Raw genomic sequence first — 20,929 nt, 5'->3', positions numbered from 1 at the left:
AGTTCAGCCAAAAGATTCTCACGTTGACCATGTCCAAAAATGTCTCATTTTGCGTTTTAAGAGTGAAAAACTTTGTAAACTTGAAGTATTATATAAATTTGAGTTATTTTTGTCATCATCATTATCCTTGTTCTTTTAATATCTCAAGGTACCATTGTAGCACTTGGGCTGCCCTTCAGTTGTGATTCATTTTTTCTTCATGACTAATTCATCTCTCCTTCTACCATGCATAAAATCACAAGATACAGATTTTGAGCTGAAGGGGCCTCCCAACCTTCCTTATTTTACATATGGAGAAACTGAGACCCAGAAAGTTACCCCAGCTCATGCACTTAGTAAGTGCTTACCATAGTGCTTGTCACGTAATGTTTGTTGACTAAAGTGGCAGAACTGGAATTTGAACCATGTCCTCTTAACTCCAAATTCAGAGTTCATCCCATGGTACCACACTGCCTTCTGTGGCTTTAATAATGTCCTTTCTGCCACTTTTTGTACACACATCATTATTGGTAATATACTTAAAACCATTATGCATCTTTCCATTGCTCTCTGGACCACTTGTAGTTTTAAATCTTCTTAGATTATGGTCTTCCCATGATTTGAAGCCACATATCTTCACTGGGAAAGCATGGGCTTTTTGACATCAAACACTGAAAATACTAGCCAGTTTCCTAAATGATATCCAGTTATCATTTATTCAACTGTGGGCCCAGTTTGTTGTTTATAAAATATAAATGTTCTGTATATCTATTGACTAACTCAATAGTCTGCTTGTTCAACTGTATGTCAAAATCCCCTTTATTTTTCTCCAGTATAGGAGGTTAAATTAATCTCTTCTAAATTTTTATGGATTTCTCTGAAGAGGCTTTGCAGCGTTCAGGGACTTGATGCAATATTGGAATATATATCTGCAAATTGGAACATTTAGACGTAGGAATCCTTTCCCATTTGAACTCTGTGCAGGATTATTCTTCATGAAACTGGTAAACAGCTTAAGTAAACGTAGAGTCTGTTTTATGCTTTGGTATAAATTCTCAGTGGGTCATTAAATGGAGTTGTCTCCCTAGTCACATCTGTCACAGAAAGCTGTATAATTTTAACATGTCTGTGAGACATAGTTTGAAGAGAGCCTTTAAAAGCTGCTTTTGTTCTACTGAGTTGAATATTTTTTAAAAAATCACCAGTGTTAGTTGGGGGCATATGTGTTCTTTATGCCTCTCAGGCTATTTGATGAAAATGTTCTGCTAATGAAAAAGTCATTTTTTCAATTCAACCATTCTGTAAGTGCTATGAGCAAGTCTCTGCCTTTACAGAGGATCAGAGAAGGAGGGAGAAGAATGAATAAGCATTTAAGTGCCTACTGTGTGCCAGGCACTAAGCTAAGTGCTTTAAAAATGTCTCATTTTGGCTTACAGTCTTGCCTGTTGGGGCCTTCAGAAAGACTAGAAAAGGGATAGCCCTAGTGATACAAAGGTTCTGGAGTCAGAAGACTTACCTGTGTGACCTTAGACAAATCATTTAATCCCCCTGGGCCTCTTTTTCCTCTTCTATAAAAGAGGGTTGGAGTAGATGAACACTGAGGTTCTTCCAACTCTAAATCTACAGTTCTATGATTCTGAAGCCAAAATGTGTCACATGACGGAGCTTTAATCCTAGAAATCTAGAACCCTTGACAAAATATTTCTGGAGCAATAAAGAGCAGTATATGAGTATGCAAATAGCTCAGTGAAAGTAACTCCTTGAAAACATTCACCTACCTTCATTCTCATTCTATTCTCATCAAGCAACCTTCAGATTTTTTTGTAATTGGGTTATATAAGGGAATTTACTAGTACCTTTCCCTCTATCCCATCAAAGAATTGTTATCAGTTATCTCAATGTAATGTCATTGAGGATGAGTACATGTTCCATAGGGAAATACCTTTAAGACCTAAACAAAAACTTCATCTTTTAACCTTGTCATGTTGCCCAGGCTACTTCAGGTCATACCCCTTTATATTTTCTTGCCAGACATTTTTCCCGTTATAAACTAATAAATTGACGTTCTGATTTATAAATGTCTGATTTTGTTACACAGGAATCAGTGCTTGTCCTTCAGATGTTGTTGTACCTGTCCTCATTTTTATATTAAAGAAATGTTTCTTTTTATCATGCTGTGTCTTACTTGAATAGCTTCTCCCTCTGATCTGGTCATATTTTGTTAGCAATATTCTGCAGATCATGAACTGTACCATAGAGAATTTTCAAGTATCTGAATAATCTGTTGAGTTTTTAGAAAAACATTGAATAACTGTGTTTTGGATGAGGTAGATCATAGAGTAAAGTCCACAAGCCAGTACTCTATAGAGAAAAATAATCATTTACCACACTTCTTTTATAAAGTGATGGATGGATCTTTCTCTTATCCCAAACCTCAGAACTTATGGCTTGGCCTACCTCTTTGATCATAATATTTTGACAAAATTGTTTCTATGATATCTTATTTAATAATTAAGGCATTGGATAACAAAAATTTTGTTTTCTGTTCGAAACTAATAATTGTGAATACTAAGCAGGACTCCCCAGATTTCTCAGAATATTTTTAGACTCAAGAATTCTCAGAAAAGATGCTTCTCTGAATATATTTCTGACCAGTCCTAGCACAACACTAACCCAGAGTTATCCATCCTTTCAAGCAAAGATGAATCAGTAATGTATCTATTCTCATATCTTTTTTCACATCATTCCTTTAGGTGTACCAGCACTCGACCAGGAGAAACTGGAATGGATGTAACAAGCCGCTGTACCCTTGGAGACCCCAACAAGCTTCCAGAAGGGGTTCCCCAGCCTGCTCGCATGCCCTATATCTCTGACAAGCATCCCCGGCAAACCTTAGAAGTAATCAACCTTTTGCGGAAGCACCGGGAATTGTGTGATGTGGTACTAGTTGTGGGTGCTAAGAAGATTTATGCCCATCGAGTCATTTTGTCAGCCTGTAGTCCCTATTTTCGAGCCATGTTTACAGGAGAACTAGCAGAGAGCCGTCAGACTGAGGTAGTGATCAGAGACATTGATGAAAGGGCCATGGAGCTGCTGATTGACTTTGCATACACCTCCCAGATCACTGTGGAAGAGGGCAATGTTCAGACCCTTCTTCCAGCTGCCTGCCTCCTTCAGCTGGCAGAAATTCAGGAAGCCTGCTGTGAATTCTTAAAGAGACAGCTAGACCCATCCAACTGCCTAGGCATTAGAGCTTTTGCAGACACTCATTCATGCCGTGAGCTTTTGAGGATTGCAGACAAGTTCACCCAACATAACTTTCAAGAGGTAAGTTATTTCACAAAAGCTAGGAATTCCAGTACTATATCAAGTGGGATCATGTTTGCCAACCTTAAAGTGCCATCAGTGACCTAACCAGTGTCGGTTGTTATGACTACTGCTACCCTTTAGTCTCTATTGTCTTACCAGTGTTATTTGGAGAAAACTAGTCATATATCTTCAAAGATCTTGTTTCTAATAATTTAGTAAATGAAATAGGAGATAAAACCCATGGTCCCCTCTAGTAAAGTAGATCTCGGATCTTCCTCACTATCTGAGATGCCCCCTTCTTCCACTACCTTGTTTTTTATAGAGTTTGATACCCATATATGCAAAAGAGGCATGGTAAAAGAATCTCATTGGTTGATAGACCTTGCCTCGAGGATCAAAAAATGATAGATGGGGGGAGGTCACAGATTAGGTGAAACACAGGCATCTCCACTGACTAAGTGGTCATATGATGGTTATTCATGTTGAATAAGAGATAATAGTCCAGAGGTACAAAAATAATTTGTTGAACTTTCCATGTAATTAAGTTACCTCCACCCCACTGGCCTTGGTCACCATGACAAGGGAAAACAAGAGCAGAGGGCGTCTAGTTAGTTTCCTATGATTAAGCAAGTGTACTTAAAATCTGAAGTTCACAACTCTAAGACTTGATACGTAGAACTTATAATCACTACCCCTAAAAGTGTTATATCAAATTGATTAATACTGATTTGAATAGAGTAGGAGTCCAAATGAATTATTTTTCACATGAATCTAGGTAATCATAAGACTTAGGACCCCGAACAATTCAGTAAAACTTCAAGTTTTTATATGTAAATTGTAGAGCAGCAGCCAATTTTTCTTGGTAAAGGAAATTTTCTCGTCAGAAGTTCACAGTACCAATGAAATTATAGATCTGTTGTGGGGTTTTTTTAACTTTATTTTAGGTCTCATGTTCATTATTAATACATAACAAATCACATATCCTAGGAGGGGGCAGGGGTACTCTTAACTTCCCAGCATTTGGCTATTTGGTGGATTGGAGGGTGTGGGCTGCCACTCATTTCAGTGGGGCCTTATAGAGTGAAGGTATTTTAATGGAGATACCACAGTCTAGGATCTAGTACTCAGCCTTGCAGGTTCTGAAACTTTATTAGTTCACCTGCATGTGATCAGGCTGTGGAGAATAGTCACATCTAATTTCACAGGAAATTGCTTTATAAACTAGAGTCAGTAGAATAATTTACAAAGCAAGATTACCTGACCAGATAACTGATACTGATCATTTCCCCAGACTGATAAGTTGTACAGATGAGGAAACTGACCCAGAGAGTTTAAGTGCCTTGCCCAAACACAGTGTTCTTTCTGTTCAATGATACTATGTCTTATATACTTCTTGTCTGGTAAATTTCCTGAGGAGACTGATTTATAAATTGCAGTTACATAATCAGTAAGCATTTAGTAAGTGCCTTTGTGCCATGCGTTGTGCTAATTGCTGAAGAAAAGAAAAAATTTTGCTTTTAGACAGACAGTTTAGACAGTTCCTACTCTCAAGCTGCTTACAGTGAAATGAGCATAGTGAACAGAGGAAGGAAGGAGATTGGATATTCCAAAAAGATATTCATAGCAATTTAATGTAAGCTAATGTTTTATTTTTCTTTTCTCTAGGGATTTTTCTGAGTTACCAATAGTAGATGTTATGGTCAAAGCACTGTCTTCCTTGGTCAGTGCTCAAAAAACAGAACAATTCTTACAATCCGTCTTAACTTTTTAAGTTTGACAAACATTCACAAATTGTATCCTGTGAAGTTACAGTTTCCAAAACTACAGCTTATGTACCAATACTTTTCATGATCAATAGAGTCTTCTGAAGGAAATGAGATAAGCACCTTGATCATGTAATATCAATCAGGAATTGGAAGGGACGTCAGAGATAATCTAATCCAAGTCTTTGCCCAATAGACATCTAAAACTGATGTCCCAAACAGGACTCATATTTCCCCCACAACTCATCCCTCATCCTAAATTTTATTTCTGTTCATGACACCACCATCCTTTGAGGCACCTAGGTTTATGTACTTGTAATCATCCTTGAATCTTCCTCAACTCCCATATTCAGTCAATTGCCAAGTCTTATGCTACCTCCACAACCTCTTTTGGACTACTTCCCTTTTCTCTACTTATGTCGCCCCCACCCTACCTCAGGTCTTCATCACTTTGCATGAACTATTTCGATAGCCTTCTGATTGGTTTCTCTGCCTCTGGCTGCTCCCTTCCACTCTCTTCCCACACAACTGTGCTAGTCCTAGGACACAGAATTGATAATATCTTCTCTTACACAGTCTCCTGTATCTCCCATGGCTGTCTGTTTCTCCTAGGAAAAACACAAAATCCCTTGTTGCATTCAGAGCCTTTACATTTGACTTTCACTTACTTTTCCAATCAGGCTAGCCTGCTTGCTATCCCACATATGACTGCATCTCTTCATTCTGTGTACCTTGTGCAAGTGGGCTGTCCAGTCAGAGATGTTCTCCCTATATACCTCCATTTAATAGAATCTCTAACTTCTCTCAGATCACAGCTCAGGTGCTATTTCCTTATACAAGGGCCTTTCCTGATTCCCCCATTATTATCACTTTCTCCTTCTTAAAATTACTTTGTTATATACATTTTGCTTACACTTTATACATGCTATATTCCCCTCCCTCTGTAGAATATCAGCTTCTCAAGGGGAGGAACTGTTAACTTTTTGTTTCTGTGTCCCCAAAGCCTAGTACACCCTCTTACTATCTAGAGGGCGTTTCATGTTTGTTGAATTGTCAGTCATGATGCTGTCTCCAACTTTGCCTGGCTTATCCAGCATGAACCTGATTCTTATATAAGACTAAGATTTCCCAAACTTGTCCCCCAATTCTGGAGATAATCCATTTGGAGACCCAAAGCTCTTTTTGTGTTCATTTTGTTTTTGTTTTTAAATAGTTTTTTTGTTGATGTTTTCTGTTTCTTATAGAACCATAGTGTCCCATGTATCCTTCTCCCTTTTCCTCACTGAGAACTGTCCCATGTGACAAATACTATTATTGTTCATTTTTATTACACTGGCATGGCCTAGCCATAAGTACTGAATATTCAATTTGCAGTTATTTGGGTTGTTCTTTAATTCTTTAAGGAATTACTTTGTAATTGAATATATACAAGTATTTTGTGTGCTTTGGGAATTGATCCCAGTAGAGTTTATGAATTTTGTAGTTTCCTGGAATGTGACTTCTCTTTCTATTATTGCTTCTTGTGTTTTGTTATTAATATATAGAAATGCTGTTGTATTTGAGCATTTGTTTTATAGCCTGTAAATTTGCCGAAGCTCTTAATTGTCTCAACTAGTATCTTTGCTTACTCCCGGGGGTTTTCCAAGTAAACCATCATATCATCAGCTAACAGATAATTTTATCCACTCTTTAATTATTTCATTTGCTAGCATTTCTGTAATTATGTGAAATAATAGTGAGGAGAATAGGCATCTTTGCTTCACTCTTGTATTTATAGGATAAGGTTCTATTATGTCCCCATTACATATGATGCTTGCTTTTGATTTTAGATAGATATTTTTAATAATTTTTTTTAAAAGGTTCCTCTGTGCCTATACTCCTTAGGGTTTTTAGCATAAAAGACTGTTGTACTTTGTCAAGAGGGTTTTTCTGCATCTATTGAGATGATCATATAGTTTTAGATATTTTGAGTTTTAATATCATTAGTCATGGGGATTGTTTTCCTGAATTTGAACTATCCTTCTGTCTCTAGTATAAATTCCATTTAATAATAATGTATATTTTTTTGGATAAATCACTGTAATCTATTTGATAAGATTTTGTTTAAAAATATTTGAGTCAGTATACAATACATATATTGGCCAATAGTTTTCTTTCCATGTTTTATCTTTCTCTGGTTTAGGTATTAGAGTTATATTTGTTCTATAAAAAGATTCTGATAGGGTTATTTTTCAGTTTTTGAGAATAATTTGTGAATTATGGGTACTTACTGTTCTTTAATAGTTGGATAGAATTCTCCTGTGAATCCATCAGGTCCAGTGATTTTTTTCCCTTTGGTATTTCCTTTACAAGTAGAACTATTTCCTTTTCTGAGATCAAGTTATTTGAGATCTGTATTGAGTCTTCTAATAGTTTGAATATTTGATATTTTTGAAAGTATTCTTTTATTTCTTTTGTGTTTTCAGTTTTGTTAGCACATGATTGTTTATAAAATGTTCTGATCATTCTTTTCATGTCTCCTAGTTTTATGTCTTCTGAGATTTCAGCTTGTTCATTTGCTATTTTATTAACTTGATTTTCTTCTTTTTAGTCAGATTAGGTAACAGTTTATTATTTAGTCTTTTCAGAAAAAGGATTTTAATTTTATCATTCCCATGGAGTTTTTTGTTTCAGATTTATCTTTTCTCTCAAATTTTTAAAGTCTCCTCTTTTGTATTTATTTTAGGTTTGTTTATTTGTTTGACTCCCTAATTTTTAAAATGCATATTAAGTTCATTAATCCTTCTCATTTTCAAATTTGTTTTTAATGTATGATTGTAAAGATTTTTTTTTTCCCCTGAGGACTGCTTTAGCTGTATCCCAGAAATTTTGGTATATTGTTTCATCATTATCATTTTTTTATATGCAGGTTATTGATTGTTTAGATGGTTTGTTCTTTGACCTATTTATTATTTAAGGTTCCCTTATTTAGGTCTCCATTTAGACCTGTATCTTTTGTTCATGGTTCCTTAAATAATTTCTATTTTTATTACATTATGATCTATAAAGGATATATTGGCTATTCTGCCTTTTTATATTTGTTTGCAGTATCTCTGTGCTCTAGTGCATGATCAGTTTTTGTAAAAGTTCCATATGGCACAAAAATATTTAAATTTTTTTGCTATCCCATTTAGAAGATGTCATAAATCTTTTAACTCTTGTTTCTCTAGAAATTTGTTCAGTTCCATATTTTCCCTTTTTTTTATCTTTTTGTTAGACTTATCCAAAACTGGTAGAAGGATATTGAAGCCTCCTCAATACTATGTCTTCTTGGAGCTCGCATAATGTTTCCTTTATGAATTTGGGTGGTAAGGCATTTGGCACATATAAGTTTATTCCTGACATTGGTTGTTTTTGTATGGTTTGTTTCAGCATAATATAGTTTCCTTGTTTATCTACTTTTATTTTTTGAATGTTTTTGCTTGGTCTGATAGTTATGATGATATGTGATTTTTTAAATTCATAGTAATTTTTTTCCATCCCCTCAACTTTATGTATGTCTTTGTTTTTCAAATGTGTTTCTTGTAAGCAACAGATTGTAGAGTTTTGTCTTCTTATCCAAATCTGATGCTCTCTTCATTTTATTGGATTATTTAATCCATTCACATTTAAAGTTATGTGAGGTATATATTTTCCTCTATCTTATCTCTAAAATTGGGTGAGGGGGAGAAGTTAGTTATTATTTTAATTTCCCCTCTCCTGCTATAAATACATTATTGTGTTCCTTTGTTAAACTTTAATCCTGTTTTTAAGGTGCCCCTTTTAAGGTTCTTCCCTTCATCCTTGATCCCCTCTTCTCATTTGTTATTCCTTTTCCTTTAAGGTTTTACTAGTTGCTTTATCCTGCTTTTATCTGGTTATATATTTTTATCTCGTCTTTTTTCCTTCTCAGTCAAGTGGATTCCCGTTTCCTCTCCTCTTCATCTAGTCCAATTTATTACGATTTTTTTTAATTTCACTTTTTTTGTACCCCTTACAAAAAAGGTTGTCTTTCATTCTTTTCATTATCTTCTTCTCTTTCTCTTTACTCTAGACTCTCATTCTCTGATTTGTGACCCCCATATTCATCTAATGCCTCTCTTTTCTCTGTTATTCTTCATACAAGCAAAGCTTACAAGGTATCAATTCTAGTTTCTGCCTTCTAAGCATTTTCTGCCACTACCTTGTGAGATTTACCCCATGGGTTCCTTTTCCATTGTGCCTTACTTTCATAACAGTGCTAATTATTTCAGGGATTTTAGGGTTCACTATCCTATAGGAGAGCATCTCCCCCCTCCTCTACTGATCTATATCCTCTCTTGTCAACATTTTTTCCTATTTTTGCTAGAAATCTCCCTATGTTCATGTTCTCGCTCCCAGATGCCAATTGCCCCCAGGGATTCCAACTCCTCCCTACAACCTCCCCCAGCCACAGGACAGACTTTTCCAATGCCAAATCTCCTAGCCCTCATTCAGTGAAAGATTTACAACTCAGTTCACCTATAGGAGCTTGCATTCAACAGTGGAGCCTCCTCCCACCTCCAAAGGAAGGCCCCTTTACTTTCTTCCCCTTTTCAGTCTTTTCTCCTTTTCCCATTCCCCTGTAGATTCTTCTCTTTCTGAAACCACTTTCTGAAACCTTCTCCTTATTACAAGCCCTTGATGTGCAACCCTAGCACATCACCCCTTCCTTTCCATCCCTCTGCTCCTCTCCTCCCTCCTGTCATGTATCCTCCCATGTTGTAATGTGGTCCCATAAAAGAAGCACTCACTTATAGACAGGTGTCACTAGCTTCAGTCCATAATGCTTTCTATTTACCTTTTCATAAGATGTCTGCCTTCACTCCTCTCTCCTTGTACACATTTAGAAAGAAATCTCTTACTGGTCTCTCTGTTCTCACTCTGTTGCTATTACTGTCCTTGTCTTTGTCTATCCACTCCTACATTTCTGTTGTGTATTCAAGAAGCAAATAATTCCTTCAGTTGATTTTTTTTTCTTCTAAAAATGTTTCAAACTCTTTATTATTGAATGTCTGTCTTTTGTCCCGTATGATTAGGCTCAAATTTGCTGGATGGGTGGGTTTCCCTGGGATGCTTCCAGAACTCCTTTCCCTGATAGCTTGCAGAACTTGTTTCTGAATTGAATTGTTAAATTTAACCACTCTTTGTTTTGGAATTTGCAGCCTTCGGTTTTTTTTTCTGGAGGTGATATGTGAATGCTTTCAAATGGAATTTCATTTTCTATGTTCAAAAGTTCTGGGTAGTTCTCCTTTTTTATTTCCTTCATTATGACGTTGTGGGATTTTTTGTTGTTGTTGTCCTATCGTGTTCTTCTGGGAAACCCGTAATCTTTAGGTTTTTTTCCATTCATCTTATCTTCAAGATTCTTATGTTTTGCTTGCATGGTGAGCATATTTTCTTTAAATATTCTCATTTGTTTGGATTTTTTACTTCTTGTCTCTCACTTATGTTCATTTGAATTCACAGTGTATTGTTCTCTCTTGTGTTTCTTTGGTGAGGCTTGCCATTGCAAGTTTTTCTAGTCTGCTCATTATTTTTGCTATGCAGAATATAAATTCTGCATTCTCATTTCTCTTTTAGACTACTCAGGAACAACGGGTTGTGGTTCCATGCTCTCAAATTCCACAGCTTCTCTGTCTCCTCAGATCCTTCATCTTGCAGTATTCATAAATGCCTAAACTCATTTTCCTTCTATTATTATTTTTTTCTGTTGATTTATCTTGTTCCTGTTAATTTATCTTATCCTGTTAATTTATGTTGGGATTTCTTAATTCTGCAATCTTTGGTACTTTTGATTTCTTCTCCTCCCCTTATTTTTCTTATCACTCACTTCTGACTCCTTCTTTGACTGTGGTTTCCTTAATGACTCAATCTCAAAGCATCTCAGTCTCCTCTTCCCACATTGGACAGTTCATAGTTCACCAGCCTAGGTCTCTACCACAGATAAGTTTTGGGTGATCAGAACTGGGTCCAGTTGGATTCTGTGCTTCTCCCTCAGGTTTGGTGGAGGTGCTGTGTAGCTCTCCACAGGCACAGTGTCCTGTCTTGATGACCTGTCCCACTTCTTCTGTTCTAGTTCTCTGGCTCAGTACTGGTAGTTCAGAGCCTTCTTTCTCTGGAGCCAGCAGTGCAGAGCTACTCTCAGTTCAGAGCTTTGTAGCATTGGTGCTTCCAGGTTGCAGACCCTGGGTGGCTTTTCCTCCTAAAGGACTGTAACCAAGCTGGCTATCAAGGCCTGAGAAAACTTCCATAGCCTGAAGCCAGGGTCTCTACAGCACTGAAAAGAGAGAGAGGGAAGCAGGGTATAAGGGAAGGCTTTGATGTAAGCCTACATTAGTCTTTGAGTCTGCTTTGCAGCTCCATTACTGATAAGGTGAGAGGTGGGGGAGGGGTTACTGAATGAGTTCAGGGTCAGTTCCTGGGGTTTGCAGTTTAAAACCTTCATTTGGATTCTTGGTGTCCTCAACCATGAAAACAGCTGGATTTTCTTTATCTTTGGCACATAATTTCTTTTTGAGGGAAGTTTGAGAAGTTTGGGAGATCAGACACAATGTTGAGTCCATCATCTTGTTCACACGACCCAGAAGTTCCCTCTGTTGACCACTAATCGTATGCCACATTAGCTTTAAATGAGCACAACAGGCTAAGACAGAAATGAACTCAAACACAGCCAACCATAGCTGCTCTAGAAAGTGACTATCAAGTAAGACAGTCTTTTCTTAAAAAAAATATATGAAAAAGTATACATTTAATTGGGTATTAGCTCCTCAAAATAATACATTCACATAATACCAGGGAGAGTGTACCTTCATTCCAGTGGTACTCTTGTTCTTCAGAACACTTTTGAAATTGCATGAAAGAAAAATGGCTTGACTAGCGCACCTAAATTTTGACCAAAAAGAATTACTCAGCTTGCATACACACTTGCTTCTATGTAACTTCTGGTTCTTTCAGAAAATTGTAAACAGCCTTAAGGAATGATAGTACAGAAGAGACTTGATCCTGGGTTTTCTCTTCTGATTCCTAAGCCAACTCTCTCCACTATACCATGCGTCCTTTCTTGTCAATCCTGTCTGTCATCTGATGTGTTACCTACTCTTCTCTAGTTTGGTATTATCTATAAATTTAATAAGCATGCTATCTATGCATTTATTCAATTATTAATAAAAGTTTTCAACTAAATAGGACCAAGGAGTGCCTTGATGTAATCCACTAGTGACTTCTTTTAGAGTTGACATTAGCCAGTGGTGACTACTCTTTTGGTCAGCTCATTCAAATCTGACTTTCATCCTAACTGTAACAGTCAGATCTTTCCATCTTTTTCACAGAACTGAGAAGAGAGACTTCTCAGATGCTTTGTTCAGATCAAGATTTGTTATATATCAGTAATCTTGTCTGAAAAGGAGAGTAAGTTAGTCTGGCATGACTGGTTCTTTACAACAATGTACTGGCTCTTCATGATCGCTATTTCCCTTTTACAAAGAATTACAAAAAATTTTACAAAGAAATCTTTTTCATAGTATTTTTCTTAATATTCTCTGGAATTTTGCTAGGAACTAAATATCCTGTCATCTACATTAACAACAACCTCCTCCCATCTTTAATTTTCCTTTTGTTCTCAATCTAACTAAATTTCATTTTTTTTAAATAATGTTCAACTTCTCCCTATCTACTGATTACTTCTCCAAGGCTTTCATGCATTCCTGGGTTTTCCTCATCCTTAAAAAAAAAAGTCTCACTAAGTCCTACCATCTCTTCGAGGTATCATGCTAATTCTTTCCTCCTTTCTCAGCCAAATTCCTAGAAAAAGTTCTCTACAACTGATGCCTGTACTTTTCTCTTACCCTTTTCTAAACCCTTTGTAGCCTAGCTTCCAGTATCATCATTCAGCTGAAAATGCTCTCCCCAAAGTTGACAGTGATCTCTTAATTGACAAATGGAATAGTCTTTTCTTAGTCCTTAGTCTTCTTGACCTTTCTGCTGCATTGACCTTTCTGTTCACTCTCTCTTCATGTGCATTGCAAATTAAGTCTGCAGAGGAGACTTTAAAGCCATGCTATAATGAACATTTGAAGAAACTGAGCATTTTTTGCCCAGAGGAGGAAAGACAGAATGGACATAATAACAACCTTCAAATACTCAAAAGGATTGTCAATGGAAGAAGGATTAGGCTTGTTCTATGTAGTTCTAGAGGGCAACATTACAACCAAAGTATCAAAATTCGAGGAATTTTAGATGATTTGGACATAGTAGAATTCAGTAGAACTTCCTAATTGTTCAAAAATAGATTAGGCTACTTCAAATGAGATAATATGCTATATATATATATTAGCACTTTGCTAATTTTAAAGCACCATTAAAATGTTAGCTATCATTCTTAATAAATAGAAAATTTTCTATTATTTGGAGGCATTCAAATAGAGGGACATGATGAGCTTTTTAGGAGGGATATTTTAGAGGGAGTTCAGGTGTGAGGTCAGGGGTACAAATTAACTCCTCAAACATGTATCTGCTATGAGGTAATCTGCCTGGAGTTAGGAATTTGTGGGTTTTCAAGTCTCACACATACTGGCTTAGTGATCCTAAGCAAATCACTTAACTTCTCAGTTTCTGTGCTAGCCTCTAAGATTATAAATTCCAAAGACGATACCAACCTACATTTTTAGAGGGAGTTTTCTCACCCAGAATTCCATTTATCATTGAAATCATCTAGCCCTTCTTTGTTTAAGACATTGCTAGCTAAGATTCTTTAATTCTAATTTCATCCTTTCTTAAGTCCCACTGTCTGATGTTGATTCAAACTGGAACAAGTTAATAATTTTTGCACTGGAATGTTGACCTCATCACAGTTGCCTGTGACTGCAAACATTCTTATTTTATCTTTGCCTACTTTTGAAACAGGTGATGGAAAGTGAGGAGTTTATGCTGCTTCCAGCCAACCAACTCATTGATATTATATCCAGTGATGAACTAAATGTTCGAAGTGAAGAACAGGTGTTCAATGCCGTGATGGCCTGGGTTAAATACAGTATTCAAGAAAGACGGCCCCTACTTCCACAGGTAACAATGGGATGCGTGTAAGGATCTCCTCTACACTAGAGGAAGTAGTTTGATTTTAAGCCAGAAACATGAAAGAAATCTTAAATTTTTCTTTCTAATACTATATAATGACCACTTGGCCAAAGAATGTTTAGAATGATTTATGCTTCTCTTAAGTATCTTACCCTGTTGCTTGCCTGAAAATTTCCACTTTGTTGTACAACTATAGATTTAGAATATAATGTAAGTTATGATCCATAAGGTCTGAAATCGTAAGTATAAATATCATAATTTCTTCCCAGCAACTTGAAAATCCTGATAGTAGTGGGGGCTGAGAAAGGAGGAAGAAGAAATAAAGGGATGATATAGAATCTGAGTAGCTGCAGGGTGGAAAGTATTTGAGGAAACTACCATTATTAATCTGGATTAATTAGTATTAATTAATTAACTAGTATTAACTAGATTTTTAGGGAGGCTAATTTTGTTTTAAGTTCATTTGCATAAGCTCAAAAGAATTGTATGTGCTTGCTAAAAACTCAGATTAGCCTTTTCTTAAGTGACATAAGTTACTTGAAGTAAAGAACTAGACTCAGTTATTGTACTATATTTGCATCACTGTATTATTGGTTGTTTGAAAATCGTTTTTTAAATGTATTTCTAATTTGTGATTTCAGCAATATGGCCGGTCCCTCCTGTGATGCAGATCATAGCCCCTTCATGTTTTCTCAGCCTTTGATTCTTGTCCATGTATTCCATAAATCTTTAGGGCTATCATTTCCTTTTCTTTTCTTTTTCTATTTCACCCTTTCCCTTTAGATCACAATATAATTGAAAGCAAAATTGGAAAACATAATTATCCCTGAGGCATGCATTCAATTGGATATCCTACAGATTGTAGACTGGTACCTTTAATAGTGTCTATTAACTTGTAGGTGCTGCAACATGTTCGTCTGCCTTTGCTTAGCCCCAAATTCTTGGTGGGTACAGTAGGCTCTGACCCCCTCATCAAAAGTGATGAAGAATGCAGGTAAGGATATCCATTGCCAGGAGGAAACTGAGGGAGTAAGCATTTATATTTTCTCATCTTCCTTGTATTTAGTTTCTACTTCTTCCTGAATATTATATTTTTTAGTGCTAAAACCCCATTGTTTTCTAGGTTTTTCTTGTAGGGTAGAATCAAGAGGAGAAAGCTCAAAAGGGAAGGACTGAGCTTACATTATTCAATTCTGTTAGTTTTGATTATGTTTTCTGATAGAGAAGTGGCAATGAAATCTAAAGGTACATTTCTGCAGTTTTAATAGTAAATGCTTATTGAACAAATCAAAGATTTTAAGGCAATTTGGGGTTTGAAAAGACAATTCTCTGCTAAAATCTGATAAATATAAATTTCTTAGAATGAATTAAGAAGTAATGCTACTAGCCTTTGTAGTGGTGAGCAATTTTTGCTCATTCAAACATTTCATGCATTCAACAAACATTTGTGAAGCTATGTAGTTGGTACTGTACTTAAATTGAGTCCAGCTTTCAGTCATCCACTCATAATCATCTTTTGCCAACAGTTTTAGAACCGTAAGAAATCCTGAACCTCAAGGAACCTTAGATAGTAGAGATTCTATTCCAAAGGAGAGTCTTATCCATTAGAGGTCTCAAACTTCATGGCTTCAAAAACACTATAGAGCCTGCTCTGAAAGAGACTTAACTCTTTTAAAGATCCAGAGCATTAAGGTGCCAAAGTTATTAGAGAGTCTGTGCTTGTAAGGACTCAAGGATAGGAAATTGATTACTTGTTCCACAGCTAGAATGTCATCTAGTATTCCTTTTCTCTTGCCTTCTTAGAATATGGTTATGGAGCTAAAGTTGCCCTAAAAGAGATGAAGTTCCATCAGAGATCCTGAGCTTCAGGCAGCCATATGTACTAAAAGACATAGTAAAGAAATCAGAGACTGGGAGGAGGAGGAGGAGGAGTGCTTTTTCTACATACAGGATATTTTCTGTGTCTCATTTTCCATAATCACAGAATGAGAGTATAGTGCTGGCACTGAGAGCACATCAGTCCAACCTGGAGAAGCCAATACCAGTTATTCATTGACTCTTAGATAGAACTCTCTACCATATCCACCTGCTACCTGTATCCCCAGCTCCTGGGTATTTGGAATGACCAGCAATGAAAGATGGACCTACCTTCCCCACACTGGCTATTCTGTGATCATAGGATCCTGGAGGGTAGGGGCTACAATCAAATTAATCTTTTCACGTCTTCTGGCAAGCAAACTTCCTGTTTCTGTTGCTCTTATGCCTGTGATTCTGTCACTGATTCAGTCATAACACAAAAATCCTTTCCACCTGACATGTATCCTTGTACTCTCATCCTTATCCATCTCAGCTCTCTTTTTCCACAATTCTTATCCTGTTTTATCATGCCTTCTAAAATTCTTCTTCCTAAGAGAAGTTAACAATTCCCCTTCATCTTTATTTTTTATTCCTGACACATTTTCCATTTTCTGTTGATAATGGGAAACTGAATCCCTGACCTATACTGCTTGCTCCTTTTCTCGTAACTCCTAACTTACTAGTAGAGTAGGCATGCTCATTGCCATTGCAGATCATTGATTTGCCACCTTTTGAAGTACTCATCAACATCTTTGAGATTCAGTCCATCTGTATCATCCATATCTTGTCTTGAGGTCATTCTCCTTCCTTTCTCAAAGAGTTCTGAATTTGTTCACAATCTTCCACTCAACCCTATCCCTTGCCTTCAACCTCTGAAAACTTAAATGTATAAATTAATATCCCCTTGAGTACAGTGACCTCCCAAATCAAGGCATTTTAGTGTGATAAAAAGAGCCGGATTTGAAGTCTGAGAACCTAGGTTGAAATTCTGACTCGAAAAAAAGCTATCGGGGGCGGAGCCAAGGTGGCGGAGTAGAAAGACACACGTATGCTAGCTCCTAACCCACGGCCCATAAAATACCTGTAAAGAAGAACTCCCAACAAATTCTGGAGCAGCAAAAGCCACACAACAACAGAGCAGAGGAGATTTCTGTTCCAGAGAGCCTGAAAACCTCTCGCAAAAGGTCCATCGCACCCTGGACCCGGAGCCGAGCCCAGCCCTGCCTTGGCCGTGCAGCACCGCGAGGAGCAGATCCGAGTAGGCTCCAGGGACAGAATCTCCAGTGGCTGCGCAGGTCCCTCCACCCACGGGCCCCAAAGGTTGGTGAGAGGGTCTTCTCAGCTTGCCAAGAGGGAAGTGGGGTGCCCCCATAACTCAGGCCCCCTCGGGAGGCAGCAGCTGAGGCGGCAGCAGACAGGGGCTCACCAAGCAGGCAGGAGCCAGGATCCATTGTTGAAGGTCTCTGCATAAACCCCCTGAGGGAACTGAGCCCCGTGAGGCGGCCCTGCCTCCACCTGAGCACCTGAACTTAATCTCACACTGAATAGCAGCCCTGCCCCCGCCCAAAGCCCAGAGGCTGGGAAGCAGCATTTGATTCTGAGACCCCAAGTGCTGGCTGGGCAGATCTGGAGGCAAAGTGGGTGTGAAGAGAATACTCAGAAGTCAAGTCACTGGCTGGGAAAATGCCCAGAAAAGGGAAAAAAAATAAGACTATAGAAGGTTACTTTCTTGGTGAACAGGTATTTCCTCCCTTCCTTTCTGATGAGGAAGAACAATGCTTACCATCAGGGAAAGACACAGAAGTCAAGGCTTCTGTATGCCAGCCCACACAATGGGCTCAGGCCATGGAAAAGCTCAAAAAGGATTTTGAAAATCAAGTTAGAGAGGTGGAGGAAAAACTGGAAAGAGAAATGAGACAGATGCAAGAAAAGCATGAAAAGCAGGTCCGTACCCTGCTAAAGGAGACCCAAAAAGGTGCTGAAGAAAATAACACCCTGAAAAATAGGCTAACTCAACTGGCAAAAGAGGTTCAAAAAGCCAATGAGGAGAAGAATGCTTTAAAAAGCAGAATTAGCCAAATGGAAAAGGAGATTCAAAAGCTCACTGAAGAAAATAGTTCTTTCAAAATTAGAATGGAACAGATGGAGGTCAATGACTTTATGAGAAACCAAGAAATCACAAAAGAATGAAAAAATGGAAGATAATGTGAAATATCTCATTGGAAAAACAACTGACCTGGAAAATAGATCCAGGAGAGACAATTTAAAAATTATGGGCCTACCTGAAAGCCATGATCAAAAAAAGAGCCTAGACACCATCTTTCATGAAATTATCAAGGAAAACTGCCCTGAGATTTTAGAACCAGAGGGCAAAATAAGTATTCAGGGAATCCACAGATCACCTCCTGAAAGAGATCCAAAAAGAGAAACTCCTAGGAACATTGTGGCCAAATTCCAGAGTTCCCAGGTCAAGGAGAAGATATTACAAGCAGCTAGAAAGAAACAATTCAAGTACTGTGGAAATACAATCAGGATAACACAAGATCTAGCACCTTCTACATTAAGGGATCAAAGGGCATGGAATAGGATATTCCAGAAGTCAAAGGAACTAGGACTAAAACCAAGAATCACCTACCCAGCAATACTGAGTATAATACTTCAGGGGAAAAATTGGTCTTTTAATGAAATCGAGGACTTTCAAGCATTCTTGATGAAAAGACCAGAGCTGAAAAGAAAATTTGACTTTCAAACACAAGAATGAAGAGAAGCATGAAAAGGTAAACAGCAAAGAGAAGTCATATGGGACTTACTAAAGTTGAACTGTTTACATTCCTACATGGAAAGACAGTATTTGTAATTCTTGAAACTTTTCAGTATCTGGGTACTGGGTGGGATTACACAAACACACATGCATACGTACATGCACACACACATAGAGACAGAGTGAATTGAAGAGGATGGGATCATATCTTAAAAGAGTGAAATCAAGCAGTGAGAGAGAAATATATTGGGAGGAGAAAGGGAGAAATGGAATGGGGCAAATTATGTCTCATAAAGGAGGCAAGCAAGGGAATTTTTAGTGGAGGGAAAAAGAGAGGAGCTGAGAGAAAAACATGAAGTTTACTCTCATCACATTCGACTAAAGGAAGGAATAAAATGCACACTCATTTTGGTATGAAAACCTATCTTACAATACAGGAAAGTGGGGGATAAGGGGATAAGCAGGGTGGGGGGGATGATGGAAGGGAGGACATGGGGAGGAGGGAGCAATTTGAGCTCAACACTCATGGGGAGGGACAGGGACAAAAGAGAGAGTGGAGGTAATAGGGGACAGGATGGGATGGAGGGAAATATAGTTAGTCTTATACAACACGACTGTTGTGGAAGTCATTTGCAAAACTACACAGATATGGCCTATATTGAATTGCTTGCTTTCCAAAGGGAAGGGGTGGGGAGGGAGGGACGAGGAGAAGTTGGAACTCAGAGTTTTAGGAACAACTGTCGAGTACTGTTCTTGCTACTAGGAAACAGGAAATACAGGTAAAGGGGTATAGAAAGTTGTTTGGCCCTACAGGACAAAAGAGAAGATGGAGACGGGGGCAGAGAGGGATGATGGAAGAGAGGGCAGATTGGTGATAGGGGCAACTAGAATGCTCGGTGTTTTGGGGTGGAGGGGGGACAAATGGGGAGAAAATTTGGAACCCAAAGTTTTGTGAAAATGAATGTTAAAAGTTAAATTAAAAAAAAAAAAAGAAAAGAAAACCAGAGAACCAAAGCCCAGTTCACAAAATCACTTCCCAGTTCCTGGTTTTGTTTTCTGCTGTTGAAAAAGAAAAGAAAAAAAGCTATCTTCATTCATTATTTCTTGGTCATTTGTATCATTTCAAACCTTATCACTCAGCTGAAATTCTGCTGCCTAAGATTACCAGTTATCTCTTAAGTATTACATATGAAAGCTTTTTCTTCATGCTTATTTTTACTTCATCTCTCTTTATGGTGTTTGACATTGTAGCCCCTTTCCTTTGGATATATTTTACTATCATGATTCTAGTATTTGACTCTTCCTTTGTCTTCTCTCATTTTTAAAACTTTCTTTTTTATTATAAACATGGCAGAAAAGAACATTTCAACACAAAAGAAAAATAGAAAAGATTATAAAGGAACATGTTTCTATTATTTAGTTTTTAAAGCAAATTTTAAACTTAACACAGTAAGTAGTAATAAAACATCCCTATTTGTGACACTTTCTGAACTCCTTTCTCCTTTCTTTTGTGATTTTTAATGTTTTGTTGAGGCATTCTTTCTTCTTGGCAACACTCTTACTACCCACCAATTCTCCTCCCCTGTATAGAAACCCCTCTTTGTAACAACTTGGTACAAAACAAATTACTTCTCTGACTGTCAGAAAATATACGTCCCACTCTCCACCACTAGTTCATCTCTTTGCCACGAAGGGGAAAACTTACTTCATCATAGGGCTTCTTAAGTCATGATTAATCATTGTAGCATTCTTTCCTTGATCATCATCCATTTCCACTCAGTAAACCTATGTTCCCCACAAGACTTCTCTGTCTTAGGACCTTTTCTCTCTACATTTTCTTGATGTCTTATTAACTCTCATGGGTTCTATCATCCTTTCTACACAGATGACTCCTCTATATATCAGCCATCATCACTTTCCTAAAGTTCAATCCCACATCACCAACTGCCTATCCCACCAATGCATAGTGTCCAAAACAGAATTCATTTCCCCCACTTAATCCCCCTTCAACATTTCACAGTTTCTGTTAAGAGAACAATCATTATTCTAGTCATCAAGGTTCCCAACCTTAGATTCATCCTTAACACTTCTGTCTCTTATCCCTTCATATGGCTCAGTTGCCTAGCCTTATTGATCTTGCCACTGCAAC

At 37.5% G+C, this 20,929-nt stretch overlaps 1 protein-coding gene across 3 annotated transcripts in view; it reads left to right on the top strand.

The window, feature by feature from the left end:
- Nucleotides 1-20,929, top strand: part of KLHL20 (kelch like family member 20) — an 84,826-nt gene that overhangs the window by 28,350 nt on the left and 35,547 nt on the right. For 2 of the 3 annotated variants that reach the window (XM_072648581.1, XM_072648580.1), the window contains exons 3-5: nt 2,733-3,306; nt 13,992-14,150; nt 15,062-15,156. In XM_072648581.1, the coding sequence (XP_072504682.1) occupies nt 2,733-3,306; nt 13,992-14,150; nt 15,062-15,156 (828 nt within the window). Of the gene's footprint in view, nt 1-825; nt 984-2,732; nt 3,307-13,991; nt 14,151-15,061; nt 15,157-20,929 lie in introns of those variants that run through there. The other variant, XM_072648582.1, reaches the window with a different exon arrangement.

This window comes from Notamacropus eugenii, chromosome 2 (genome assembly GCF_028372415.1).
Source record: "Notamacropus eugenii isolate mMacEug1 chromosome 2, mMacEug1.pri_v2, whole genome shotgun sequence".
In the NCBI taxonomy this organism is placed as follows: domain Eukaryota; kingdom Metazoa; phylum Chordata; class Mammalia; order Diprotodontia; family Macropodidae; genus Notamacropus; species Notamacropus eugenii.
The sequence above is the reverse complement of the archived record's forward strand: the minus strand, read 5'-3'. Positions and strand labels throughout refer to the sequence as shown.